Below are 26400 nucleotides of genomic sequence, written 5' to 3'. Positions count from 1 at the left end.
ATGGCGGATTCTTCGAGCATCTACTACTGGAGGCATGCCATTGCGAAAATTGTGGCTGAGTGTGCGAGAGAAACAGACAGTACCTCAGTGCATGCTGTCTCACTCTACCACGTCACGATTGGTTGGAAATTAATGCTCCAACCAATCGCGGCGTGATAGAGTGAGACAGCATGTATGAGATACTGTCTGTCTCTCAGCCACACTTTTCGCAATGGCATGCTACCTCTAGTAGTATAGTAAACATAACCTGTTCTTTTTCCTGGTTTTAATACTTTTAATTATTATACATTAATTTCTGATTAATTATTATAATCCGAGGTAATAAAGAGATTGTTAGCTATGTAGTAGTGTTACACGTAAATTGAGTTTTTTTTTTATTAAGAGAAGTTTACATTTTTTGNCCGCTAATAAAACCAACCAGCCAACCAGGACGGCAACCTACGGACCATGGACGGGTCCAACGTCTGGATGACGACCGCCCTCCATGTCCACTGATAGCCTACCCTGAGGCGACACCAGGCCCTAGCCATGCTAGGCCACATGCAGAGACCAAACCCCCGAACCAGCCATCACCCGCTGTAGGCGGTCCAACCAAGCGACCGACCCAGCATTTTCCCGGACACCTTGATATAAGGCGCAAGCGACGTCCAGTGAGGATGGTCGCTATTTCTCCGCCGCCCACCAAGAGGACTCAGCAGCCACGTCCCCACGAGAGGCCAGGGACGTCGGCCAACCCCCAGCAGAGCCAATCAGCCGCCAGCCGGACTACCGGAGCAGCCAGCGTTGGACAGCCCCCCCCCCAGTGCTAAAGACACTCTAACATAACTCTAACTAACCTCCGACAGAACCATACGCCAGGAGATATCTTCGTTGCAAACATCCATCGTCGAGGGGCCTTTGGCAACATCTCCGCAGAAAAAGCGTGCTGGGAGTCCGATTTTAGCGTCCAGCAGCACTTCGGTGGTACGCTCTAGCGACGAGGGACCTTCGGCAGTATCTCCTCCGAAAAAGCGTGCTCCGACTCCGATCTTGGCCTCCAGCAGCACATCGATGGGACGCCCCGTCGACGATGAGGGTCCAACCTTTCTCTCAACGATCACATCAACTCCAAGACGAAATGACGGGCTGGATGATGTTGAATCGATATGGGCGAAAGCGGCCCTACAACACATCCAGCTTGAAGAATTCAAAAACGTCTGGTACGGCGATTTTAAACAGTACGTGAGGCGAAAAGAAGCCGAGTTTATTAACGAGGTGAGACTTAGAAGACAAACAGCTATGCAAAATTTAGATAAAATTAACGACTATCGCAAAGTACTGGATGAAATCGCCGAGGAGATGATGGTAGATATTAACCATATGAATGCCACCATGGCAAATATGGATGGTTTTGCGGAAGGGTTACCAGAGAAGATTACCAGGTAAGGCGAATAAGTAAATTTTAGATAGATAATCAAACTTAATTATCAATAATTCATTCATTTTTAATTGTTAAAAGAAAAATTGAACTCTATATAAATTTAAAAGTCATATTTTGATGAATTTTTGGTAGTAATTGCTTTTATATATGTGTACAGTTTTGTATGTATATATTTTTAAATTTATTTATTTCTGTTACAGATGCTCCTCGACCCCGCCCCCCTCGGATTGACAGAACGTGACAGACTTTTTTAGTGTTAGTATTAGTTTAAATTTAATATAGTTTTGTAAATATGTATATATCTGTATTATAAGTAAATTATTAAAATATCTGATTACCATTTAATTTCTTTTATTAACACATAATTTGTGTACTTATAAAGTTTAACAAAATAATTCACTAGCAAAAAGAACAATGTATTTTCATTATTTATATATGACAATGTTCAGTAAAGAATTAAATTAAAGGTGATTAAAGGATTTATTAAAAGTGATAAGACTTTTTTTAGTTTTAATTTAAATTTAATTTAACTAGTTTGTATATACCTGTATTATAAGCAAATTATTAAAATATCTGATTACCATTTACCTTTTATTAACGAATAACTGAGATACTTAAAAAAGTATAATAAAATAATCCACTAGCAAAAAAGAACAATGTATTTTCATTATTTGTTTGTAACAATGTTCAGTGAAGAGGTGATTTTATAAAGGATTTTTTAAAATGATAGCCTATATAGCCTACTTTGCATCAACCGTTGTTAATTAAGTAGGTTCTATAAATCCAATATAATTTTCAAATGACAATAAACGTTATATGACTGACAGATTTTAAGATAAGTGATTTATGAATTAGACGCAATTTAATAGATTATTGCTTTTTAACTAATAGCATTAATAAGTTACGGGGTATATAAAGAGTGTCTGATAGAGGGGGATGAAAGTATAAAAATTAAAGATATATAAGTTTATTGTAAATATAATAAGGTAAATACAGTTGAACATGCTATTAGAAAAACTGACAATATTTCTACTAATACAGTTAATTATTAACAACACACTGCAGAATTAAAGGAGACTCTCGATTTAATTGATTTCTTAGTATTTGTTGCCCCTGTTTTAAACACCAGCAGATTCTATAATGAAGTTCGTTAAAATATGTGTATCCGGTCTCTTCACATAGAAATGTAACTCTATCCATACACACCGGACATACATGATTCCAATAATACTGTCCTGTTTCTTCGCAAACTAGACATCTTTGCTTCATAGACTTATTTGCATTTGAGCAAGTATTGCACTTATCTCTGCAAATACCTATCTTGGTGTGTCTTAAAACATGATTACACTTTTGACACTTTAAACCCTCAACATTGTTATAAGTTTGTGGTTTAGGTGCCTCAATTTCTACAGGATTTAATTTTCTGCAACCACTACACAACCCAGTAAAACAATTAAATTCTTCAGTAAACCACGCTCTCCGACAGTTATGACACACCCTGGCATCATTTCTTCTAAATGGAAACGCGAGAATTTTAGTTTTCCTGTCCCAATTCTTTGAAAACGGCATTGTTAGTAACTGGAGCCTTGTTCACAGGTACAGTGTAAATATAACAGTTGAAGCTAAAAATAAAAATCGATTAAGCATCTAACCGGTTCATAAGAACTGGTTAAACAAGTTAAACCGGATTTCAAAAACTTGTTTCCCATATATAAAACCAAGTCCACAAATGCTGTTAATTATTTAAAAGTTAATAGTCATAGAAACGTTTAAATAAGTTAAACTGGCTAAACCGGATTTCAAAAACTTGTTTCCTGTATATATTAAGCTACAGTTCACAAGCGCTCAGAATTATTTCAAAGTTAGTAAGTCAACAGTAGTAGTGTATTGTCTAGCGTATAACAAGAAGTTCTCTTCCAACTATAATTTGGCTCGTCATCTTAGAGAAAGTTGTTCATACCGCAATAATGAAAGCTCTCCTCTTAAGAAAATAAAAATGGATTGTCCACAAGCCACAAATATATCGAGTACTTCATCTGTTCCAGTTACTGATAAAAATGATGCAAATTCTTCTTTAGTTGGATGTCCAATATGTGGAGAACTTGTACCAAAACAAATTTTTGTGGGACATATAAGACGTAACTCACACAAAGTTGTTATGTCACCGGTGGATGAAGGCATTGATCAATTGCATAATCCCATCAAGTTTAGAATAGCCAGTTATCGTTTCTCGAGTCAACACCACCACATCGATCCTTCAGAATTTTTTATGGAAATGTACCCAAAGGTAGTTGCTGTTATATCTGAATATCTTACAAAATGGTGTGCTTTAAAAATAAATTTCGAATTATTTTCTTCGTATATTATTCCTGGCAAAGAAATGTCTGATCTCAAGTCTTTCAACACAGAAAATCAGATTGTAACTATTTCCTCTGATTTATGAAGATTTTATTAAGGATATAATAGAAAAAATGGCTAAATTCCTTGAACGTGATTCCGGCTGAAGTCTGCAACAAATTTTATCCCTAGAAGTTAATATTAACAAATATAATCCACTAAGAGCATCTTCGTTCATCAAACTTCCCAAGGAAATTGAACTCAAGAGAGCTGTCGTGAATATAGTTAATGAAGACAACGAGTGTTTTGCCTGGGCTGTGAATGCTGCTTTATTTCCTACATCTATTAATTCAAGCCAAATTTCATCGTATCCACATCATTCCACGGCACTAAATTTTGAAGGTTTGGAATTTCCTATTAAGCTTAAAGATATCCCTAAGTTTGAAGCATTAAATAACATTTCCGTTAATGTGTAAGTAATCAATTTGAAGAAGGTCGTATTAAACACGAAATTGTTGGACCATATTATTTTACCAAATTTCGTAAAAATATTCACGTAAATCTTTTATTTATTACTGATGATAGTGGAAATAGTCATTATTGTTATATTAAAAACTTGTCACGGTTAGTATCCACACAGAAATCAGATCACAATGGTAGAACATTCATTTGTGACGGCTGCCTGCAATTTTTTCGAACGTCAGAACGTTTAAAATTACATCAAACTAATGATTGTAATTTTATTTGTACAAAATTACCAACCACCGATATTAAAGTTAATAAATATGGAAAAGCACTTCCTGAAAATTTACTTAAATTTACGAATTTTGAGAAACAGCTTACTGTTCCTTTTGTAATATATGCAGATTTTGAGAGTATTTTAAAACCAATTCAAAATGCACAACCGTCCGTTGAATCTTCATTTTCTATAAAAACCTATGAGCATGTACCTTATTCGTTTTGTTTTTACGTAAAGTGTAATTTTGACGACAGGTTTTCAGAATTAGTACAATATCGCGGTTTAAACGCACCAGAAATTTTTATACAAAAACTCGAGGAAGTTATAATTAAACTTTATAACAAACATTTAAAAAATATTCAACCTATGTTAGCACTTTCCCAATATGAACAAGAAATATTTGATTCTAGTCAATATTGTCATATTTGTGATAAACCCTTTGAAGACTCCTATGTCAAGGTCAAAGACCACTGTCATTTGACAGGAATGTTTCGCGGCGCCTCCCATGTTATTTGTAATTTAAATTACAAGTTACCTAATTTTATACCGGTAATTCTTCACAATCTCACAAATTATGACTGTCATATTTTTATTAAAAAATTAGCTCTAAACCAGAAGATCAACGTCATTGAACAAAATAAAGAAAAATATATATCATTTTCGAAACATGTTTTTGTTGAGAATAATGCTCAAGGGAAAGATATATATATTAAACTGAAATTTTTAGATTCCTTTCGCTTTTTACCTTCATCTTTAGACAAATTAAGTCAAACACTCGAATCTTATCAATGTGTAGAAATAAAAAAATATTTTCCCGATCAATACTTGAGTTAATATGTCGAAAAGGTGTTTTCCCATATTCATATATAGGTTGCATTTCAAGGCTTGATGATACAGAGTTGCCTCCAAAAGAAAAATTTTTTGATATCTTACTGGGTGATAATATTTCTGATGATGACTATAGTCGAGCAGTAGACGTATTGTCAAACTCTTGGTGAGTATTCCGATACTTACTTAATTTCTGACGTATTATTACTAGCAGATATTTTTGAAAATTTCCGTAAAATTTTTTACAAAATTATAACTTAGATCCGGCTCAGTATTTGACTGTACCTTCTCTTAGTTGGGATGCCATGTTGCGAAAGACTGGTGTTACCCTAGGACTGCTTACAGATATTGATATGCTTCATTTTTTCCGCTGTTGCTAATAACACCTTTGCTCGCGATTATGACCCTACAAAACCTAACTCTTTTATAATTTATCTAGATGCTACAAATCTCTATGGTTGGGCTATGTCTCAAAGTCTTCCAATGGGTAACTTTCGATGACTTGATAGTAATGAAATTTTAAATTTTGATCCTTTACTCATAGACGATGATTATATGAAAGGTTACGTATTAGAAGTCGATATCGAATATCCCGAATGCTTACATGATGTTCATAATGATTTACCATTTTGTCCAGAAAATTTTGTACCTCCCAATAGTAAACACTCAAAACTCCTTCTATCTCTTCATAACAAAAATAATTATATAATTCATTATAGAAATTTAAAGCAATGTATAATGCAAGGATTAAAGGTAAATAAAATTCATAAAATTTTTGAAGTTTCGCAACAACCCTGGCTAAAACCATACATAGACTTGAATACACAATTACGAAATTCATCAAAAAATGCATTTGAAAGGGATCTATTTAAATTTTACATAAACTCCCCATATATGGAAAAACTGGAAAATCTAGACAAAAGGGTTGATATTAAACTTTTATCGCACTGGGAAAACATTCACCATAAAAAAGGGGCTGAAAGTTTTGTAAGCATGCCTAATTTTAAATCTCTATCTATTTTTTCAGAAAATTTAGTTGCCGTCCAAATGGGACATTTATCTATTTATTATAATAAACCTCTATATGTAGGATTCTCCATTCTTGATATTTCAAAAACCATTATATATGACTTTTTTTACAACTTTATTAAAAAAATCTATAGAGAGAAGGCATCTCTTTGTTACACTGATACGGATTCTCTAATTATTGAAATTCAGACAGATAACATTGACAATGATATTAAAAATAATATTTGTTGGTTTGATACTTCAAATTATAAAGAAGACAATATTCACGGAATGCCTAAAAATCTGTCTACTCTCGGTAAAATGAAAGATGAATATGCCGGCATTCCAATTACAAGTTTCTATGGCACTGGAGCAAAAGCTTATTGTGTTGAACTGAGTGAAGATGAAACCAAAAAAGCCAAAGGAATATCTAAAACCGTCATCAGTAAAGATTTGCATATTCTAGATTATAAAAAAATCGTTGAGAACGGTGGTTCGGTTTATCGAAAAATGTATATATTCAGATCACATTTACATACAATGTATACATAATTAAAAAATAAAGTTGCTTTATCTTCTCATGACGATAAAAGGTACGTTCTACCAGGACAAACAAAAACTCTAGCATTGGGTCATAAAAATTTACTTTCGAAACCGGAAAACAATTTACAAGAATTAATAAAATTAGGTGAGGAAATAATCAGAGAATATGATGCAACAAACAATTATTATGTAAATAATTTTGATTTGAGTATTTTGTAATAGCTATGTATTTTGTAATTTTGTAATATTTGTAATAATTGTATTTGTAGAATTATGTTTGTTTACATGTTTTGTATAGTGAAATAAAATTTATAGTAAATATATTTGTACAATTTTATTATATTTTTACATTGTACCTATTCTATAAATATCAACATTTGTGCAAAACAGACATGCCCGTTTTGGTATTACATTGTATACTCTATGAGTACAGCGATGACAAATAAAATACGGTGGTAAATTTTCTTTAGAGGTTAAATAGTTTTAATTCACATGAAAATGGTTTTTTCCATCTGATCCATTGTAGCATTTATAGCAGAATCTATAAACAACATCTTCATTTATATAAAAAACATAAGCTGCGTTGACACAGAATAGTTCATTGACTAACTCCTGACCATTTAATTGAACTGCCCGGCAAATTCCTCTTATTTGATTTGTTTCTACGTTGTTCTCAATTTCGGTGTTCAAATCGTTGATACTCATTTTTTCTAAATGATTTTCTACTATTACTAGTTTACACGTTTGCAACTGAGCTAAAGCGTCAACTGTTTAACTTTTATAAGAAATATTATGGTGGTAGTGGGGCTGGAGGTTGATCCGGTCTGATGTCTCAACCGGTTTATCTGGTCGTGTTAAAAATAAATTATGAGGTTTCTGAACCGGATTAGATACCGGTTAAACTAGTCTTGTAACTGGTTAATGTCACTCTGGCGCTGGAAGAGTGGCTATAAGTACTGACGCGATGCTAGGTGAATTCAGTCAACAACAATAAATTGTTCAATCATGTGGATGTGTTACGTAGAAGAAATTGAAATCACAGATTTTAAAAGTGGTGTACAGCATTTGTTGCAAACATTTCAAAATCTACAATTTGAATTAGAACATGAGGCTGTATATGGTATGGGAAGATATTATTCTGAAGAACAATGCAACGAGTTTGCAGAGAAATATGGAAAAGGTGCTAGTTTTTGTAAAAAATATTTGGAAGGTGAAGCTTGTAAAAATTGTCTTGTGGATACCCTGATAAAGTTAGAACTGGACAGTTTTCTATACCGCCTTGAAGACTATATGGAACCCGATATACTCTGCAAATTATATGTCAATGACATAGTTAAAGATTCTGGTTTCGACATGGACGATAATGATTTAAATAAATAAATTTTGTAAATATTTCTCGATTACTAAAAATAAAAACTGTAAATGTATATATTCTTTTATTTATTATTTAAGCAAACAAAACACTCATATTTGTAAACATATTTTGGTTGTGAAACGTCCCATTTTAATTCTGGATTATGATCCAAACAAGGTAATCTTGACATGAGGCCTGGGTCGACTCTGTACTTCTGCGGTAGGTCAGCCCATCTCCGCATTAAGGATTCTCCATTAACATTATACATCAAATAGAAAAGTGGGAAATACTGAATTTCTTCCTGTGAGAAATCGTTAAATGCTGTTTTGCCATATAAATGCTTTTCTATTACTTCTTTCACTTTCATACTTGTTTGCGGTAGTTTATCCAAAATGCAATCATAACACTTAATCTTAAAAGGTGGAGAGCAGAGTGGAATATCACCTTCCGTCGGCCAATGCTCATAACAACGAAACATCTTCGCAAGTATTATATCATCTGTTTTATATTTTTCAGGAAGTTTTTCATATACTGCTCCAATTTGTTCACAATGTAAAGTTCTCAAATACTCCAGTGAAAAATTACCTAACGCTTCTGAACTGAAAGATCGAATGGGAAGTGTGTAAAAACATTTTGATCGCTTTTTCTTAATAAATGAAATCATGTAAATCAATTTTGAAACACAGTCATTTACTATTTTCCACATTTTTCTCTATAATAAGTTTATGACCTCTCTGATTGAGATTCTAAAACTTTCTGCGATATAGAACCCAACAAATGGTAATTATTTGGGAAGAGAGTGGTAGGGGTAAAAATAAAATTTAAAAAATATAATTAAATTATAATCTTTTGGATATTGCCCTTGAATAAAAATATGGCATGAAAGCTTTCAAAATTTCTTTAGCAGTATTCGAGCAATTGCAATAAAAAGAGGTAATCCTTTATAGTTTTAATGCATTATTAATGATGTTTTAAAAATATATGAAAAAGTGGGGGTTGATAGGAGGGAAAATTTTCAACTCTCCGACTTCTCATTGGTCGGAATAAAAAAGTGGGAGGTAAATTTTCAACTCTCCAACCTATTATTGGTTAGCGTGGACCTCCCCCGACTCTAGTTGATTGAAAACCGGTTTGTGGGCGGGGAAAGTGGTGGGGGGAGGAAAAGTGGTGGGGGGAAAATTTTCAACTCTCCAACTTACCCTACTTGCTTCTTTTTGTTTTTAATCGTGACAGGAAAAACTCTAAAGCCGTTCAAGCTGCTCTCGGGAAATGTGTGTCGTATATGGTGATGATACGATGAATGAACGAACGGCCTGTTAATGGTTTTTTCATTTATAAGAAGGTGATTTCAACCTAAAGACATTAGTCGTTCCGGGCTGTTCAGTTTGATGAAAAACAATCGAAACGACTCCTTCATAAAAATAATCAACAAAGGAATTGGCTCAGGAGATAGAATGTGGGACAAGAGAGTAGTAAACCATCTGCATTCGATAGGAAAAGTTCAAAGACTCGGCGTTTGGATCCCACATCTTCTGAACGAAAACGATAAGAATCAATGCTTCGCAATGCCTTCTGTTTGCTCTGTCATCATCGAACAACGCGTGATCATAAGAAACGTTTTCTTCATCGTATTATCACTGGTGATGAAAAATGGTGTCTATACTGGAACTGGAAACAGTGAAAAGAATGGCTAACCCCCCCAAAAAAAAAGCAATTCCTTGAACAAGACCAAAGCTTCATCCTCGAAAGACAATGTTATGCATCTGGTGGGAGTATAAAGGAATTCAGTGTTCCGAACTCTTACCAAACAATCAAACCATTAACGCGGAACTCTATGTCCAACAACTACGGCGACTCCTCGCGGCTATTCAACAAAAAACACCTGGTCGGCGATACGACGTTCTTTTACAATTATAAATTACATTCTAATGCCTTCTAATTTTCATCTCTTCCGCTATTTGTCACACTTCTTACGCGGTGTTTCTTTTAACAACGACAATGAGTTAAGAGCTTGGTTGGGTGAGTTTTTTGAGTTCAAAACCGTAGGATTTCTACAGAAGGGGCATCATCACTGATTAGCCTATTGATAATTAGAGAGTTAAAAATAAAATCTTAAATTTGAAAAAAAAAACGGATATTACTTATTTCCGAATCCAATAAAAAATGGTACATTATTTTGTATTATTCTAAGCGGAAGGAAGAGAAGTTTTGTAATTGGCCCACCTTGTATGCTTATCTATATGAAAAATTATCAAATTCTTTCTTCTAAACTTTTGACCTCAAAATTTTTCATTAAGTATTAAGTGTTTCCAAATATTTTGTTACGGTTATATTGATCATTTAAAAAATAAGTATTATCTTGAAGAAAAACACTTTGGCTTATCTTAGAAATTCATAAATTCTAATCTCATATTACGGAATATGCGTAGGTAGTAAAAAAATACTGCTTTATAATTTGGGGAATTACAGACAGTTAAGTGCAGGTATAAAATATTAAACATTATCACATAAGGTGTAGTACCAAAAATATTGCTGTTGGCGAGTTTGGAAGCGTGTTTTAACGTAAGTGTATGATAAATATAAAGTTATTGTTAAGCGAAATTAATTTATATATTATATTTAAATAATTAGTGTTATTTATTCATAAAATAGACGTCTGAAACTTGATCCTGTGTAATATTAAAAGATAATAAGTGATAAGTAACTAATAAGTACCAGTTTAGAGAACGAGAAAATTACAAAATATGAGGATCATTTATGGAAACAGAGTTACCTAAACTGATTTTTAGTACTTAAATTTTAATATTACTTTCGGTTTCACCAGAAATTATACCAAGTTTTTTAAAATATTCTATATTTTTTACACAGGTGTGTAGAATGTGTTCTTACGTTGAAATGATAAAAGATTTATCTTCAATAGTACGGGAGAAAAAGTGTACGATGTGTGTAACGTGTTTCAAAACATCTTTCTTGCCTTTTTATAAACAATGAAAGTCATGTTTAGGAGAATAAAACAAACTTTTGTTTTTTTTTACAATGGGTCACTGTCACTAGTATATACATATGTATTCTTTTGAAATCCTCTTTTTCCCCTACAGATCTTGTATTTGTAACAGTTTACACAATATTTTTATTTTTTATTTTATTGTATATAGCCAAGATTGTTATGGAACCAGTGCGTGTTGGTATTTTTTCGATAAATTTACCAAACAAACCTTTAAATTTTTTGTTAACAAAAAGTTTTCATATAAAATTATCCTATAATAAAAATAGCTCTGTTTGAAGAACGAATTTACAACGGTTTGAATTTGGTACCAAAGGTGTATGTCTTGTCCATAACTGATTTTATAAAATATAAATGTTATAAATATCTTAAATAATTATAAAAACATATTTTTTCCACGTTCATGCAATAAACACAGCTTTATTGAACTATATTTACTAGAAAAAGTGGATCTTTAGTGCACTAGTGCAATAAATATTTATTGCACTCATCTGTCATTATAGTACAGCGGTTTATGATCAAAACAAACATAAACATTCAAATGAGCGATATATTTAGTCCTTTTTCTGTGAGATTGTAATACGTTTCAAAGAATTGCGTATTTTTTATTTTATTATCAATCATATTTATTATGTACTGGATTACGAAATTACTAGAAAATGCATTTTTTTTAATGCCATATGATTACAATTTAAAAACTCGGCCTAACGGCCCCGTTGGACAAATTCACGTCGCGAACAATAAACACTTACTTTTTGCACTTGTTGCTTAAATAACTATTATATTATAAAAAATCATAAAATTATATTTTCGTATTTTATCTTCTATTTTTTCAAGTATGTACGTAACAAATAGAAATTTAATAATAATAATAATGAATACAATTTCTAATCTACTAATACATATATTTTTTACTTAAAACAATGCATAACGTATTTAACAAAGTACATAAACATAAGCTTGAATTATAAGTTAATAAAATAAAAAAATATTACCACTCCTTCTGTATAAAACTTAAGCTTATGTACCAAACCAAAAATTTCTTAAATCATTGGGAATTATTCTAATCACTTCCAACCGATTGAAAACTAGTCTGTTGCATTCTACAAACACCAAATTTGTTATTAGCGTTGGCAATTTGCTGTTCTTCAGACGCTATTTCGCAAAAGCGCATGCGCCTTATAGTTTCTGATGTCAACCATTCTTCAAACGAAGGTAATAATAATTCTAATTCAATTTTTCTAGACTAAGATATACTCGTATATTCTAGCCAGGGTGTGTGTGTGTGTGTGTGTGTAAATATTAGGCAAAGTTCAACATTAATTAATGTTTGCCATACTCTCCAATAATTTTAAATGAAGATACTCTACGCACTCTTGGTAACACCACACCTGGTGATCACATGATTAATCTGATTGGTTTATCCAAATCAGGTCATGTAAATTCACACTTTTGTTCGTATATTTACATCAAATATAGTAAAAACACATAAAGGATTATAAATTAAAATGTACAATGTAAAAGAAAGAAAGAATACATCGCTAAACGAAAATATACTTACACCCAAACATGTAATTCTGCACAATGTATCATTTAGTTCAATTCATTTACATTTTATACGATAAAAACCATTACAAATAGGTATGTAAAAATCTTAAGCGAATTTCCACAGTTTTTATCAGTGAAGCATTATTGGTCTGAAGAAATCAATATATATTAAAATCCTATAGCTCCGTCTGCGTCGCACGATCGCCTCGAAAAAGGGCCGATCTCCCGGACGAAAGGCTCTTTCCAGGGGCCGCGAAGAGGCGGGCGTCTCGGCGCGAAGCGTCGCGACGTCCTTCCCGCGTTGCGACGTCGTATTTAGAACGCGCTAACTCGACGCCTTCCCCATGAATTTTTCGAATTCCCCAGGCTCTGCGAGGGGCGCGGCCCAATTTTTGTGTGAACGGCGATAGTGCGACACGCCCTCCCGCTGCAAGCTGACGGTCGCCGATCGCCTCGAATCGCGCCCGGGTACGGCTTTTTTATTTTTTATTTCCCCCATTTTCTACGATATTTCATTTAAAACCGTGCCGAAAATACTCATATTCGTCGACCGGGTGCCTTCTTCCAACTTTTTATGTACAACTTTCCGCGAAATCAAACGCGGGATTCGAAATGCGGCCGTAAATACGTTAAAATGCACTGTCTAGGAAGGCCGAAAAATTGTGAATTTTGCCGCATAAAATTTCTTCTTCGCGAGCCTCGAAACGGCGTGCGACTTGGCACAGATACTCAGTCGTTCCTCCTTAGTCGTTCGGGGGCATTTTTGTAACGTTTTTTTCGCGTTTTCATATTTAATTTTGCCTTCTTTTTGGGGTCTGCTCGACGACAGACGACCATTTCGCAAGCCGTAAGATTGAAGCTTTAAGACACGCCCACCGGGAGAAAATTGGAACGTCGTTAGAAACGTCAGATTAATTATGTCAAAATAATTTCACGCCAAACGCGAAAGACGTCTGTGGGGTCGCGACGAACCGTTATTTTACCTTACTAGGCCTTTTTTAACCTTAATACATTGCTACGCCACGACATATACAGGTATTTCTTATTATTAGGTTAGGTTGTTATTTACATTTTCGCAGCTCTACCGTTTGACATGCCTAGGATTACGATACCTGTCCCCCGAATAAACGTAAGTACTTGCCCTCTAAAACAGCATAATTTTAAACCAATCCATAGTACCTAAACCCTTGAACCTTTGTATTAGTACATTTGCTTCGTTAATTTACTATATTGCATTCGTATCTATTACTCCCCAAACGTCAAAAGTTAAGAATAAGTTGGAGTTAAAGACTCTTTCAAGTTATAGGATGTCGTTATTTATCTGTGTTATCTCATTGTGGATCTTTTGCGAGACGACTTTGTGTTAGAAAAATGCAAATTTAACATTACAAAAATTGTTTATTACTTCAGCTGTGAACGACGACACTACGCGCTCAAGCCAGATTGGAAAACTACCATTTTGGCGGACGGACTGGGTTTCTCCGCGAGATCCGAAGCGGCATAACCGCGCCTCATCTCCCTTCGTTCGTCGCTTAATGAAATTTTTGCAACTTTATATTCGCGTTTTCAAATGTACCTTTCTGGGTGGACTTCTCACTGACATACGGCCATTTTATAAGCGAAATAGAGATTCAACCAGCCCTGAACGCAAATCGACGAAAATCTGAAAATCACGAAGAATGTCAGATTGAAACGTCTAAATAAATTTCACTATATTTGACGTTTCCAATTGAGGTTAGAAAATCACAACGAACCATAGATCGATGGAAGGAACAGACTGATTGATATTTGACGTATTTCGTAATTTAGGTTAGGAAATCAGACGGTACCTACTACGCGATTTTTGACGTTTCTAATTGAGGTTAGAAAATCAGAAGGAACGTACTAATTGATATTTGACGTGTTTCGTATTTTAGGTTAAGATATCACACGGGAATGACAAGACGATATTTGACGTTTCTAATTGAGGTTAGAAAATCAGAAGGAACGTACTAACTGATATTTGACGTGTTTCGTATTTTGGTTTAAGATATCACACAGGAGTGACAAGACGATATTTGACGTTTCTAATTGAGGTTAAAAAATCAGTGGGGACCTACTAATTAACATTTGGCGTATTTCATAGATGACATCGAGGTGAAAAAATCAGATGGACCTACTAGGCGAAAATGACACTTTCAATTGATGTTAGAAAATTAGACGGGACTTACTAGATGACGTTTGATGTATTTATTTAAACCAAAAATTTTTTGTTTACTGATCAAAGGCCTATTTCAAACTTTTTACATAGAACGTTTCGCGAAATTAACGCAAATTCGAAGTGCGGCAGCTTAAACAATGAACGACGACACTACGCGCTGTGTCTCAAGTCAGACTGGAAAACTAGCATTTTGGCGGACGGACTGGGTTTCTCCGCGAGATCCGAAGCGGCATAATCGCGCCTCATCTCCCTTCGTTCGTCGCTTAATCAAAATTTTGCAACTTTATATTCGCGTTTTCAAATATATCTTTCTCCATGGACTTCTCACTGACATACGGCCATTTTATAAGCGAAATGGAGATTCAAAGAACCGCGAACGCAAATCGACGAAAATCTAAAAATCACGAAGAATGTCAGATTGAAACGTCAAAATAAATTTCGCTATATTTGACGTTTCCAATTGAGGTTAGAATATCACAACGAACCATAGATCGATGGAAGGAAAATACTAATTGATATTTGACGTATTCCGTAAGTAATTTAGGTTAGGAAACCAGACGGGACCATAGAACTTATAAACTACTGGATTCGCCCGACTGTCATTTTGCCAATATAAACGGCAATGGCATAGACGTGTGCGAGAGAGATAGAGCTGGTGCGGGCTAATGCTTCGTTCTTAAAACTTCAAGTATCGCGCGAATTAAATTGAATTTCTCTTCTTTTAACAATACATATTTGTACGACTAATTTTAATTAATTATTATTAACGAATAAGAGCATAAGCACTCTTTGTTTATATAGAATTTTTGTACAAATTGGAGGTATTAAAGGGGGAATGTAATAATTTTTTTTTTTAAATCTTTTCATGAAAAGTTATATAGTTGCTAACCAAAGGGTTTTTTTGAAAATCCATATACTGCATGTTCTACATAACTGACCCAAGTCAAAATTATCGGTCTAGAGGCTTCTGTATATTTCAGAAATTTATTGTGGCAATATTTTTATGAAAAATCTTATATTGTAGAACTCAGAGGCATTTTGCAAATTTATATACTGAGTGTTTCATAAAAATGACACAGGCGGACTAGGATTTTTTTCTCATTTCACTACCTATCTAAATTTTCAAATAGATATTTCTACACACGGTGTCTTACTAAAAAAATGTTTTTTGCAATTTATGTACAGGATGTTTCATAGAACTGACACAGGTGGACCAGATTTTCTCTGATTCATTTTGTTAATTTTTTCATGACATCTTTTGAAGAAAAGTTGTATATTTACTGACCAGCCGCTTTTTAGAAAATCCATATACGTACTGGGTGTTCCAAAAAATTGATCCACATCTGAAACGGGCAATTTTTCCCCTTTTCACATTTAACTTTGTTTTTATTTACTAAAATCTTTTAATGAAAAATTGTATATTGACTAACCGGATGTCTTTTTGAATCTTTATACTGGATGTTCCACAAAACTGATCCAATTACCAACAGAACGAAACTTTCCTTAGGTATATTTTTTTCCATTTCTACAGTTTGTACTGAAGTCTGGAATATTTTTATGAAAAATCTTATACCCTACCAACCAGGTGTTTTTTGCAATTTATGTACAGGATGTTTCGTAAAACTTACACAGGTGGACTAGATTTTTCCTTATTCATTTTTTGAATTTTTTCTTTAAATCTTTTGAAGAAAAGCCGCTTTTTTAAAAATCCATATACTAGATGTTCTATAGAATTAAGGGCAGTTTTGTTTCTTTTCACTTTTAGCTTTGACTTTATTTACTACAGTCTTTTAATGAAAATTTGTATATTTATCAAGCAGATGTCTTAATTTATTTTTTTACCATTTCTGCCTTACCTACGTAGTCTTTGGATGAAAAATTTTATATTTACTAACCAGATGCCTTTTTTGGAAGTTTGGAAGAAACTTTTCTTATTCTTTTCTCGAGCGGGGCCTACTCTTTTTTGAAAAACATTCTCATCATACTTTTATATACAGGGTGTTTAAAAATCAAAGTACAGGGTATTTTAAAAAATGTTATATCTACTAACCAGCGAGGAAAGCACCGCGGAGCGGTGTTCGGGCCGCGCGCAGCGCGGCCCGAGGGCCGAAGGCCCGAGAGAAAGGTCAAACTCCGCGTCAGCGGAGTTTGCCTGCCTTTCTAGTATTCTAATATTAAATTGCTTACCTATTCTCCTTAATTTTTCCTATGGAACTTTTATTGTGGATGTAATTTCCTTTTGTTGTCTGTCAGAATTTGTTTTACTTTCAATATTCTTAACGAAATTCTCAGGCTATTGATTGTTTATTAATACAATATAATTATTTTTATAAAATTCGTTAAAAATTATATCTTTTGAAGAAATCAATTAGCTCTCTCGTACGAATATTATTTTACAGAATTAAAATTATAATAACATTTAAAAAAGAGTTACACATTATATAGATTAATAAACTAAAGGTACCTATAAGTAATAAGTTACAAAATTTTTTTTGATTTTGGCTACATTATAGTGAAATGTATCAGTCAAATCTAATACTTATTATATTTATATCTGACGTAGAGAAGATATCTGAAATGAATTTGTTGTAGAATCTGCTAATATGAAAATTTAAAATTTAATGAATCAAATCTTTGGGAGCGTCCAAAGTTTTTTGCAAAAATAGGATTTTAAACAAGAGAATCTTAATAATAATCCAATAATAATCTAGCAATATTTTACAACTAATTTATGTTTCTAGAGGGCAGAGTACATTAGCTTGGGACGTACGGGACTGAACTACTTCTGCAAGCCTATTGATTAGATTTCAAAATGGACAACCCCAATTGTACCCCTAGAGTAGTACCAGTAAGTAATTTTAACTTATAAAACAAGAAATACTTATTTATGTAAAATTATTTTTGGAAAATTAGCTACAATGAATAAATTAATTCTCAAACATACAGGGTGTCCCGAAATTCACGCAACAAAATTTAGTCACAGATTTTTAAGACAAATTTAGGGAACCGTATTTTTTATTTTTGCCAAGTGGCCCCCTCTTTCGAAGTTACAGCCCCCTGAAGTCCGCTCCTAAAAATAATCTTTTTTTTATATCTTAGAACTCTGTTGTACGAGAATCACTAAATTTGGTACACAGGGGTTTTATGACATGTGGAATCTGATGGTGCTACTTGTTTTGGCGGGGAACCCCCTTAAGACAATTTTTCATGGTCCCCCTTGTCTTTGGAGCCAAAAAAATTTGGTCGCATATTTAAATTTCTTAAAAATTATCAGTCCACTAGAAAGCCATTAAATTTAGAAACTTGTTGTCTCTTTATACATTTATATATTTTCGACTTTTTTCGTAAAACGCAATGTTTTCGAGAAAAATGTCAAATTATAATCTAATGCATATCGTGATTCGCCATTTTCCTTAAAAACATTGCGTTTTAAGAAACAAATATCAAGAGACAAAAAAGTTTCTAAATTCAATGGCTTTCTAGCTAACTAATAATTTAAAAAATAAATTTAATTTGCGACCATATTTTTCTGATTCCAAAGACAAGGGGGCCCACGAAAAAAACCAAATAGCGTAGCACTCTGAGATTTCTCATGTCATAAAACCCCTATGTACCAAATTTAGTGATTCTCGTGCAACATTGTTTTGAGATATAAAAATGGCTTCTTAGGAGCAGATTTTAAGGGGGCTGTAACTCCGAAAGAGGGGGTCAGTTGGCAGAAAGAAAAAGTACGGGTCCCCTAAATTTGTCTTAAGAATCTATAACCGAATTTTGTTGCATGAATTTCGGGACACCCTGTATAACTTCGAACTGAAATTTCCAACCAAGATTACAAAAAGTGCCCTAAAAAGATCAAGATTTTATTAATCTCGGAAACTTTTTTATCTACAGCTAATTTCGGAAACTTTTTTATCTACGATTGTATATACGATCAAACTATATTGTCATTTAAAATTTTGGATAAAAGGCTCCTGGATATTCATCTGTTGGATAACATAAAGGTAATTTGTAGTTTCAAGATCTGAAAGTTAAAATTTTTTATCCTCGACTATCTTTAAGAAATCATAAAAAATCCAATATTTTCAAAATGTTTGCTTCCTTTCCAAAAAGTTCACGGATTTCTCTCATCCTCATTAATTTGAGCTGTTCAAAAAGCTTTGCACTATAATTTGTCGCTGAATTATCGTCGTTAAAAGCAAAAATGACCTTCGAAATGTCCTCTATAAGACGTTCTCATAGTTTTTCGATAAAAAAGTTTCGCTAAACTTGAGATAACTTTATAATAGACTAAGAATATTTTAGTATTTTTTTAAATTTAAAGTATCCCAAAGAAACCTTTAATAAAAATTGAAGTAACTTTTTGGTATCCCTTTTGGTGAATAACACTATCAAAAGAGTAAAAATGTAGATAGTTTGTTCTTACGACATTTTCATAAGCTTTCTGTACATGGAATGTTAACCTTCTCCATGGCAACCTCATTCTAAATACAACAAACTTTTTATCAGTTCTGATTTTTTCCGAAAAATGTTACGTAAGAAATTTTCAATCACAGCACACGTAAAAATAATATGACATTTACACCAGTTTAGTACGCACACGATAATAATAATACTAATTTATAAAAATTAGTTAGCATTTTTGAAGGCACTGCCTGCACATCCGGCACGGACAGTTATTTACTCTCCACGTGACGTCATATGACCGCAAGTATGCATATCATATTTCTTGATCTTTGTATCGTGACTCAAAAAGTAGAATGTTGTTTTCATTTATTTTATTTTCAGAAATATATTCGTAAGAGACCCTGCTATAAGGCCCGAAAGCAAACTTCAACTGAAGAGCCTAATTCTTCCTCTCTAAAGGTAAGTAGTTACTTCTTAGATGGGATTCGAGCATATAAGATTTTTATAAAAAAATTCATACACTTATATGAAATGTGATTATCCCGAAAATGAGAAACTAAATGTTAAAGCTGATTGAAAATATGTGCAGAAAAAAGAACTCCAGTTTTGATCATTCCTTACTGAGCCATAAATTATATTTGACTGAAATATCAATTTCATGTGTGCTTTGAGTACATGCTTCATTTGAAAGAAAACTGACATTTTTATTTCAAGTTTCATAGCTTCGAACTACGAAAAATTACGTTCTTGTTTATAACAAGAATTTAAAAAAAAGTGAAAAACCCCGCACAAAACATGGAAATTGAACACCGGTCAATTTTTATGAAACTTCGTATTTTGATAGTCCTCGTCATGCTGATCAAAAGTCTCAATGAGCACGAAGCCCTACAACCCTTTCCAATCCCCCAAAACCACCCCCAAAAATCAGGGTAATGAACTTGACAGATTACAGGTCAAATGGCTTACCGTAATATTTCACTACTGTAGTCGAACCTACATAAACACCTAACTACGCTTAAGACTATCAATAGGCACCGAGCCTTACAACCCCCACCAATCCCCCAAAACCTCCCCCAAAGGTCAGGGGGATGCACTTAATTCTTAGATTATCGGTCAATAAAACTACAGAAATATTTTACTACTGCAGTCGAACCTACAGCCAAGGTTTCACATCCTACAAACAGCAAAAAATCTTATGGCAAGTTTTAGTACTTTTTATGGGTTAAAGGGTATTAAACAATAAGATGGGTGAAGTATGCAATTCAAGATTGAACGGTTTCATAAGCCGTAAGCAGGGAAAATTCATGTCAGGCTTCGATAAGAACTGGGGTTGGTCCGACCCCAACCGTGTGATTTGGGTTGGGGGTGGGTGTTCAATTGTCGGGAATCAGCATCGGAGAGTATAGAGTAGCGATTGTTTAGGTGGCTGTGAGATGGAATTCACGATTAAACAGATACACAACGAGTAAGTTGGTGGGGAGGGATAGGGATGTGGGGTTCAGTGTTTTGGAGATAGTAGTCTTAAGCCTAGTTACAGTTTGGCTGTAGGTAGGACTGCAATAGTAAAATATTTCGGTAGTTTTATTGACCGATAATCTGCCAAGTGCATTCCCCTGACCTTTGGGGGTGGTTTTGGGTAGTTCTTTTATTTCAAAATGTAACATAATTTCGGTCTCTAATATTTTGCATCAGTTTTACGGGCAAGTAGTAACTAGAGCTAAAATGTTGGAAAAATAAAAAATATTCTCTATATTGCAGAATACATAGTGTTTAACATGTAATGTAATATCGTACTGAATGTGCTCGAGGAAGTACCGCGGATCACACACGCGAATAGATGTCATAATAGCTAACATGTTGAAGTATAACTCCCGTATTTGCAGTTTTTTCCTTCTTTTTTCTTCCTAGAAAAGTTCTCCTGCTCGATTTTAAGCTCGATTCGAAGCTGGGAATCGAGATATTATACCCAAACATCGGAAAACCCAGGATAATGCTATTAAACTATCCCTTGGGAATTCCAGATCACTCTATTGCGCTAATAGTACTTCCTGAATGTAGAAGTTGTCAATAAACTAGGTTAATGGGTTAAAGGCTTCAGGGGTTATGAAGTTAGAGAAGCCCGCCAACCCACTGTTATGTAGTTTCGGATCCCCGATATACACTACTGGAAAAAATTTAAAAAACCAAACATTTTCATGAATTTTTTAGTGATTTTCGAAAGACTGTATCTCAGGGAAAAATGGAGATGAAAAAAAATTGTTTTGAAGCTTTAAGTCTGTAGTTTCAAGATCTTTAAATAAAATATTTTTTTGCTACGGTTATTGAGCAAACAAAAGATATATATCGAGAAAAAATTTAACTTTTTTTTAGGACTTTATTTTAGCACTCACGAACATTTTTTCATACTGAATCAATACAGAGGTCAGTTAGCTCATTTATTGAGCCTCAATTTGATTTTTGAAAGTACGACTATTGATTGCCGAGATACCAATGGTTGAATGGAAAAAAAATACTTATGTCTTCAATCATCGATATACATATCTGCAAGAAATTATTGCACAGTAAATCCAAGGGCAGTTTTGAAAACTTGAATAAAGTGTCTACAAGGACCTGTCACGGTTTTTCATCCTTGACATTAATTTGAAAAACATGCAAAACATGAATAGTTTTTTAGAAAATCTACCGCTAATTTTCAAATATTTATGAGAAGACTAATATTGTAATATGATGTAGTGAGATCTTGAATTCGAATATTTTTCCAATCTGTGATCACTCAAGTCGGTTTGAAATCTGGAAAACCACTTTCTAGAGGAGTGTCTCGATGTTAGGGTCAAAATATGAACACATCCGGGAATTCTAACTTTAGATTCGGATTGAGCGGACCAAAGTACTATCACTAGTTTGGTCCACGATCCAACCCACTTTTTTTTTGTAGCGCTGTTACTACAAACATTATTTTAAATAGGAATAAAGTTAATAAAATCCATTGCGAATATTAATCTCAAAATTGCATTAATTTTATAAAACAAATATTTTCATCAAATTTTAATTAGTTTGACAGTCAATGTGTTAACGTCATTTTCTGATACCCCAGATTGCCCGATGCGCCTAACCTTTAACGTTCCTATTAAATCGTTTATTGTTTTTTCCAGACGCCTCTCAGCATTTTTCTTTCCGACGATGAAACTAACACCGCAAAGTGCACAAAGTGCAATAATTACCTCTCCATACCGCCGATTGTTAATGATTCAAATAATATAGTCTGTGGCAGATGTGTCGAAGCCTACAAACTTCCTGAAGACAACAGGGCCTATTTTTACGAAAATCTCGCAAAATTTATGTTCTTGCCATGTCGAAATGATGCTTACGGTTGTTCTGTTAAGATACCGTGGGGAAAGGTACTGGATCACGAAATTCGTTGCAGCTATGAGAGAATCATTTGTCCAGCTATTGGCTGTGAAAGTAAAGTAATAAATGACGATGTAATGAAACATTTCGAAACTTACCACCATGAGCTCATACTGGGGCAAAATCAGTACCATTTTTCAAAATCTGAAGATCAGAACACTTTCGAAAATAAATTATTTTCGTGGAAAAATAAGCTTTTCATTATACACACAAGAACTGATAATGGAAATATATTTTTTCGTATTGCCCGCATGAAGGGACACACTAGAAAATTATTATTACAATTAAAGGGCAAATCTACTTCAAGCTTACTTGTCCTGGATCATTTTACGGTAACGAAATATAATTTAAAACTTCCTACTTTTTCGGATGCAGAAAAAATAGATATTAACACATTAGAAATTGTTTTGGGGGCTGAGATTACATGCACCTTTACGTTCGACGATGATGCTAAGTCAGTAAGAAACACAGATGATAATAAATTGTATTCAGAAATGGAATGTCCAATATGTACTGCTTACATGAGACCCCCAATTCACATGTGCAATACAGGACATAGTTTATGTAGACAATGTAGGGAAAAGCTGCAGAGATGTCCTTCTTGTTCCAGCGAATTCAGTGGCAGTAGGAATTATTCTCTAGAAAAAATTGGTCAAATTATAAAGTGCCCCTGTAGAAGTAAAGATCTAGGATGCGACTTTGTAGGAAATATCAATACTATTGCACACCATGAATTAATGTGTTCTCTGACACTTTCCGAAAGTAAAATAAGTTGCATTGCAAATCGTGGGACTAGTTGCAGCTGGATAGGAAACTTTGCGACAGCATTTCAGCATATTTCTTCAACACATCCTAACTTATGTAGTAAACCAGGAAGTTCTATGACTATAGATATCTCTACTACCAATAATGACACTAAACGATTTCTACTATATGATAGAAGAGTGTTTGCCTTGGATGTAAAATTTGATGCAGATTCTGATTCATACGGTAGCGATGAAGAAAGTGGGAACGTTAGCTGGGCCATCACATGCATTAGTACAGAAAAAGTACCAGATCACTATACATTTTTCTTAGAAATTATAAGAGGCAACAGAATTCTAAGCATCAATGGAAACTGTGATACAGCCGATCCCAAAACTTCGATCCCTCCACGTTATATCAATATATCTAAGTCCCTCCTTGATGACTTCATACTGCAAAATACGATAACGTTTAAAATAAACATATCTAATACAGGCAGAACTCCTCCTTTGCGGACTCACTAGTCGCGGAGCAAAAAATTGTGACCATTTCTCGTATTCACGGTTGAAAAATTCTATTTTCGTGGATTCAAAACTAACCATACATATTGTATTTTTGGAATAATGTATATTTATTTGAGAAAATAAACGAGTAGGTATCAAAATTTTAGTGTCATGAAGCCGAAAGTCCTTTGACAAAAGTCGCCGCTGGCGCCGCTAATTTACACGTGCCACTATGGCCTTTGATAAATGTGACATTAAAATTAAAAAACCTGAGTGAAAGTTATCGGATGGCAAATGAGCTTTGTGATTTCTTGTGATAAGATGCAAATTGATAATGCCATAGCTGAATATCAATCCGGATTAAAAGGCCTTTTAATAGCTGCAGAACAAGAAAAAATCGAAAGTTCTTTAAACCATTGCCTAGACCTGATAATAATAATTAATATTGTTAAAGTTTATCTTTATAAATTACTTTTATTATTATATTTTTTTATTATTTTGCCTCATTGCAACGTTCCAATTTCCATACAAAACGCCACTACGTATTCGTGGTACATTTTCGGAACGTATTCCGACGGTACAAAATATTACATTCTTAGAAGAAAATGTACATAAGAATTTGTCACCACGAAATTAACGAAGGTTGGTGTGCATGTTTCCATGAGTAGAATTTTCCTTAGTGTATTAGTCTGTAAATAATTATTTGATATAATAATAATAGATGTCTTTATTTAAAAGTTTTTGATTGCAAGTCTTGCTTATGGCTACTCTCCTTAACCTTGATGAAACTAAAACAAAATTTGTACATATAAACTATTCATTGAATAAAACAAAACACATTTTTAAATCATTGAAGAAGAAAATAAAATCCTACAGAATGCATGGTAATGACGAAAAGGTAATTATTGTTTTTGAATTTTTTCCGAAAACTATTCATTTAAGTTGTTGTCTATATTTACAACATTGAATGAGTACTCTGAAACAAAGTTGTACGAAATGTTGGTAACTGAAGAAAATGGACATGTCTTAGTTTAAATCATTATGAAAATTTAAACGGAAAGAATAAAATATAAAACAATAATTGACAATAGGAGTCTTTCCGATCTCAATTGAAGAACCAAGTGTAAGACCCCAACTTTATTATTAAATATAATTTTGCTTACTTGATACCGGCTAACAGCATGTACTTTTGTAGACTCAAGGAGTGGGCTGTGGGACTGTGGAAAACTCTCTTCACGGTAATTGTGCCAACAGGGCGCCACTGATTTTTGTATTTATGTGTGAAACAAACAATTATATGTACTACTAAAGAAAAACCAGAAAATTTAGTAGACTATTTTATATTCGACAAAGTAACAAAGGCACAAGTATGTGGCAACAGTGGGTAGCCACGACACAACTCTAATGATTAAACTATACAAAAACGAAATGCAGCCACTTGGCTAAACTTAACCTACAGCAAATAAAACAATTAAAAATAACTACAAAAAGTTTGTCAAGTTAGGGTAGGAAGTTCACGATTTAGACACAAAGTTATAGTTATTTCACACGCGAGAGATCTCTATAGTGGTCGTAGCACTTTTTTATAGGCTAGCCTGATAATCGAAAATATAAGTTTAACTTAAATCTGGAACACAATGGCGGCGTGTAACTCACTTGCAAACTTACTTCTTAGATATTTGCTTAACTCACGTAGATTGGAACTAGAATATTATCAGTTTCATACTCCTAGAAACTGCAAGGTACTTTTGCAAACTAATATTGTATCTGGACATCAATATTAACATTAGTTTCACATCAAACACTCAGCTCAACTATATCATACGCCATCTTCCTCGAAATCTCGCCGTAGTCTCCTCCAATTCTTTTGTTTCGATTTCTACCATCGACCGAACTGCGGCCATTCGCGCAACCCTTTTTAAACTCGAACAGTATTCGCCTACTTGATTTATCTACGCACTACTCTGATCACTAGATGGCACTACTTAGACTATTTCTTAAATAAATGACAATTAAAACATTATTGAATGCGACTCTACATCCTTTATATAGATTTTAAAATAGGGACCGTTACACATGAGGTTGGCAGTATGTACCAGGTTCGGTCGCTGACGTAGAAACTCGGCATTGGAATATCTGAAAAACTTGTTCCCATATTTATTTAGCCATACCCATATACAGATCTGGTCGAACTAAACGTGGAGGTGGTAGAAATGTATACGCCCAGTTAAAGAAAGCACGCGCTGGCAAACGGCGTATAACACAGCTGTACTGGTCGACTGGGCAATAAATCTCAGTTGTTGTTCAATAGAAAACTTTATTTCCTTTAGACAATACAAAATTGTATAGGATTAAGTTAT

General features: G+C 33.8%; 1 protein-coding gene across 1 annotated transcript; it reads left to right on the top strand.

Annotated features, from left to right (window-relative positions):
* Positions 1-24347, top strand: LOC111691904. The gene is made up of 5 exons (XM_023455414.1): positions 1-121; positions 388-802; positions 846-1421; positions 18949-18982; positions 22586-24347. Exons 1-5 carry the CDS (start codon positions 1-3, stop codon positions 24059-24061), a joined length of 2622 nt encoding a protein of 873 aa, XP_023311182.1. The 3' UTR covers positions 24062-24347.
* The last annotated feature ends 2053 nt before the right edge of the window (positions 24348-26400 follow it).

This window comes from Anoplophora glabripennis, unplaced genomic scaffold, assembly GCF_000390285.2.
Source record: "Anoplophora glabripennis isolate ALB-LARVAE unplaced genomic scaffold, Agla_2.0 scaffold663, whole genome shotgun sequence".
Lineage (NCBI taxonomy): Eukaryota > Metazoa > Arthropoda > Insecta > Coleoptera > Cerambycidae > Anoplophora > Anoplophora glabripennis.
This window is presented reverse-complemented; position numbering and strand designations above follow the sequence as displayed.